At 48.9% G+C, this 5000-nt stretch overlaps 1 protein-coding gene across 1 annotated transcript in view; it reads right to left on the bottom strand.

Annotated features, from left to right (window-relative positions):
* fryb (furry homolog b) overlaps positions 1 to 5000 on the bottom strand; it is a gene marked incomplete at both ends in the record, with an annotated part of 59910 nt that overhangs the window by 27416 nt on the left and 27494 nt on the right. The window contains 6 exons of the mRNA XM_080549617.1: positions 60 to 150; positions 1893 to 2061; positions 2430 to 2576; positions 3131 to 3387; positions 4136 to 4307; positions 4595 to 4694. Of these exons, the coding sequence (XP_080405743.1) occupies positions 60 to 150; positions 1893 to 2061; positions 2430 to 2576; positions 3131 to 3387; positions 4136 to 4307; positions 4595 to 4694 (936 nt within the window). The remainder of the gene's footprint in view (positions 1 to 59; positions 151 to 1892; positions 2062 to 2429; positions 2577 to 3130; positions 3388 to 4135; positions 4308 to 4594; positions 4695 to 5000) is intronic.

The following is a 5000-nucleotide window of genomic DNA, read 5'->3' as shown; positions in this document are numbered from 1 at the left end:
ATTCAGCAGTATGCATAAGTCAGAGGGTCAGACTGGCTAGTTTCGGAGCGGTGACTGACCTCTCCTCGTTGTCTCTGGCCAGCTTGGACTCATCTGTCTCCGGGAAGTTCTCCTGACCCGCCACGACAGTGTTACTGCTGGACGTGGTGCCTGAACACACGCACACACACTCTGGTTACACAAACGCAGACTCTGTGTCTCTCAGTCTAATGACACACTACTGTACAATACAAGACAGTGAAATCTGAGTGATCTCTGGTCAGCAGAGAGGAGGTTAGACAAACAGAGAGAGACAAAGACATGGGGAGGAAAAACAAGGGGGACAGCTTGAGGAAAACAAGGAGACAGCAGACACCAACACAAGTTTACACACACACATACGCACACTTGTACACACACACACACACATACACACACACTCATACACACTCGTACACACACACACACACACACACACACACACGCACAACAACAACAACAACAACAACAACAACAACAACAACACAGAAGCCAAATGAGTGCGGCACATGTAAGAGAGAGTGACCACAATGTAACCATGACAACTTTGGTGAAACTATTACCACAACTATTCAGTTGTAATGTAATGTAACATCATAATTTTTGTTTCTATATTGGTTTTCATCCCACCGTGGATATCGTTCTAAAATATCATTATTTGGCACAACCGTGTCTCGTGGACATCCTCACACCGTGGATATCCAAGCAGCCCTCAGCTCAAACTGACTTCCTGGAATCGTCTCAAAGTTCCAGGAAGTAAACCTAAGATGGTTCCAGGCAGTGAACTGACGTTTCCTACTGGGATACACATGTGTGTGTGTGTGTGTGTGTGTGTGTGTGTGTGTGTGTGTGTGTGCTCAACTGCACTTCAATGACCATGATCCTCAGACGACCCACGACCCACGACCCACGACCCACGCACAGGACGGCAGAACGTTCCAGAAGGGAATCGGGACAACCTAAACTGGTCCAATAAGAAAACGTTCCCACAGTGTTTCCCACAGGGTTTTGTGAGACTGTGGTGGGTGGACCACGTTTAAAAAAACTCTCTCTCTATAGATATATTAATATCCTGAGAACGTCGAATGTTGGGGGGGCGGTAGCGGAGAAAATGGGGGTTGGTGCCAATCCAAAATCTTACGTCGCTCACCGGGGGGGGCGAAAAAAACACCCTAGTGCCGGCCTGGCCGCCAACCTGCTCCAACACTGTCCCACAACAGCGCCGAAACACAGACGTAGTCTAAAGTGTGTGAGTGTGTGAGTGTGTGAGTGTGTGAGCGTGTGAGCTTACAGCAGCGGGCGGAGGGAGTGAGAGACGCTTCGCTGAAGCGACCGCCCAAAACACAACGTTAGAATATCTTTTATGTTATTATGAGAAGTGTACAAATATTTTCAGTTCGTTATGAAACAAATGAGACTGTGGCGTCTCAGTCTAGGTAATTAATGGGAAACTCTGTCCCATAATTTTTTGTCTGACCCTTTGTGTCTGGACCTTTAACACTAGAACAGCCTTGGGTGGGGTCATTTGACCAAGTGAGTACAAAACCTTTTATAACTTTGCACTCGATAAAATTTCAGGACCCTCCTTTCATGACTTTTCCTAGATATGTGCGTTCTACCACTCAGTATCCTTACATTTTCAAAATCACATCAGGATAAGCTAATATAAAGCTATTTTGCCGTTTTTCTGTGTAGGAGGCAGGGTAATTTACAAGAGGCGCTAACTAGTGGTCTTTGTGTGTAAGTAGCAGCTTCCCATTCTAAAGACTACTATTTGACCCCCGAGGCGACGCTAAGAATAGGTGAAATAGGCACGGCTGTTCTAGTGTTAACGGACACCTGGACCCAGCCAATGGGGGCGTCCCCCCTCTCACCTGTGTGGACGGCGGAGGACTTGTTACTGGCTGCGAAGCGGTAGAAAGGCGGGTTGTCACAGTGGAGCACCACAGGGTTGACGGGGTCCGTCTGCTGCAGCTCAAACAGCAGCTCCTCCATGGTCTGGATGGTGCTGTTACGACACAGGTAGATCACCACCTTCTTGATCTGAAACACACACACAACACACACACACACGCTCTACGTCAACTTCTGGAAGTCTGGGAAATGGACACAAGTAATACAGTATGTGAGCTGCATAAAGTACGGTATTTCCGACCAAAGAAAGACAAATATTACATGAGAGAGAGAGAGAGAGAGAGAGAGAGAGAGAGAGAGAGAGAGAGAGAGAGAGAGAGAGAGAGAGAGAGAGAGAGAGAGACAGACAGACATCAATCAATGGAAATATTGTTTCAGCTGTTATCATGTTATCATTGGTAGTCCTGATGGCAGGAATAACGATTGACGCTTCATCAATGTGTGTGTGTGTGTGTGTGTGTGTGTGTGTGTGTGTGTGTGTGTGTGTGTGTACTCACGTAGGGCAGCAGGGTGGTGTCACTGCTGACGCCACACAGGCTGATGAGGAACTGCAGGGCTGTTCTCAGGTTGTTGCTCCACTTGTCGTTGCCCACCAGAGCGTTCCACACGTTCTCCATCTCAGGACCCGGAACCTCGTCTCCATACTAGGCAAGAGATACGATTATGGTGTTATAACAGCACACACACACACACACACACACACACACACACACACACACACACACACACACAGACACACAGACAGACAGGAAGACACACACACAACACATGCACGCACGCACACACACAGACACACACACACACACACCCACAACCACACACACACACACACACACACACACACACACACACACATACCCCCAAAAACACACCCAAACACACACACACACACACACACACACACACACACACACACACAGACACAGACACACAGACAGACAGGAAGACACACACACAACACATGCACGCACGCACACACACAGACACACACACACACCCACACACCCACAACCACACACACACACACACACACACACACACATACCCCCAAAAACACACCCAAACACACACACACACACACACACACATTCCCCCCAAAACACACCCAAACAGGTCCGTCTGCTGCAGCTCAAACAGCAGCTCCTCCATGGTCCCACACCCACACCCCTCCTCCCCCTCCCCCCTCCCCCCTCCTCACCTTGGCCGTCATGAACATGAGGTTGTTGAGCACCAGGGAGGTGGCCTGTAGGGAGCCCCAGCCGTTGCCGCGGAGGCGGGGGAAGTGTCCCAGGTCGTGTGCCCGGCCGCGGGGCTCCTCCTCCGGGGTGCAGGGGCTGGAGGCGGGGGGCAGCAGGCCCGTGTCCACCAGCTCTATGTTGCACAGCCAGGGCAGTAGGTAGGACAGCATGATCTGTCTGCCGTTAGGGTGGGTGGTGGGGAACCGCTGACTCACCTCTGGACGCGGGGGAGGAACACACACACACACACACACACACACACACAGATACTGATCAGTTATCTATCTAACTATGGCTCCAGTCAGTCTTTTGGAGGTGAGCATAAGGTTGTGTGTGTGTGTGTGTGTGTGTGTGTGTACTGTACCTGCATCAGAGATTGCATAGAGATCTCGTATATCTCACATACACACACACACACAGAGACAGACAGACAGACACACACACACACACACACAGAGACACACACAGACACAGACACAGACACAGACACAGACACGCGCGCGCAAACACAACACACACACACAGACACACACACACATACACACACAGACACTCACACACACACACACACACACACACACACACACACACACACACACGCAATCCCTCTCTCTCAGTTGAATTACATTCAAAGCGATTCCCATTTTTAAGTCATTACCTTTAGCTTTCCAAAGCAAAAAGCACTCAAACATATTAAACATATTACATCAATGTTCACCGGCAAATGACCCTACAGAAGGATTATCTCGGATTATCCTCTCTCTCTCACACACACACACACACACACACACACACACAGACACACATACACTCAGACACACACAAAGACACACACACACATTCAGACACACACACACACGTACACACACAGACACAGACACAGACACACACACACACACACACACACACACAGACACACACACACACACACACACACACACACACACATCCAGAGAAGTGTGTACCTGAGAACAGAGGCAGGGTGAGCTCTGGGTACATGCTGGCCAGCTGGGTGGACAGGGAGGACAGAGACACGCTGTAGAGAGGAGGCAGGGGGCCGTGGGTCCCGTACAGGACGTTACCAGGCTTCTGCTCAACCATGCGCTTAGAGTACACACACAGCTTCGCTTCCAGCACCTGAAACACACACACACACACACACACACACACACACACACACACACACACCACACACCACGGCTATCAGAACATAGACTATTAAGTTAAACGATGTATAAAGCGGTTTTACCGATCAGTTATCTAACTATGGCTCCATTCACTCTTTTGGAGGTGAGCATAAGGTTGTGTCTGTGTGTGTGTGTGTGTGTGTGCGTGTGTGTGTGTGTGTGTGTGTCTGTGTGTGTGTGTGTGTGTGTGTGTGTGTGTGTGTGTGTGTGTGTGTGTGTGTGTGTATATGTACTCACCTGCATCAGTTGCATTGAGATCTCGTATATCTCTCTGCTGGTGTCTGAAGACTTGAACAGCACCAGGTTCAGCAGGGTGACTATGTCACACGGGTAGTTTCTGAGAGGAAGACACGCACCATCAACATGATGGATAGATCTACTCGCTTTCTTTTTCTTTTTCCAGGAATAACACAACCATAATCTTGGCTTGTCTCCTCCTCATACATATCACAGTGAGACTAGTCAAGATAAGTAGGTTTCTAGCTAAAGAGTTTTACTTTAATTTTAACCATTTAGCTAGACGCTTTTATCCAAAGAGACTTACAATTAGAGATTACAGAGACAGTCTCCCAGGAGTAACTGTGTACTAGAGGTAGTGTTCCCAGGTGGGATTTGAACTCATGACCTCATCAAGAGACTGAAG

This window comes from Nansenia antarctica (genome assembly GCF_963989245.1).
Source record: "Nansenia antarctica genome assembly, chromosome: 20".
Taxonomy (NCBI): domain Eukaryota; kingdom Metazoa; phylum Chordata; class Actinopteri; order Argentiniformes; family Microstomatidae; genus Nansenia; species Nansenia antarctica.
This window is presented reverse-complemented; position numbering and strand designations above follow the sequence as displayed.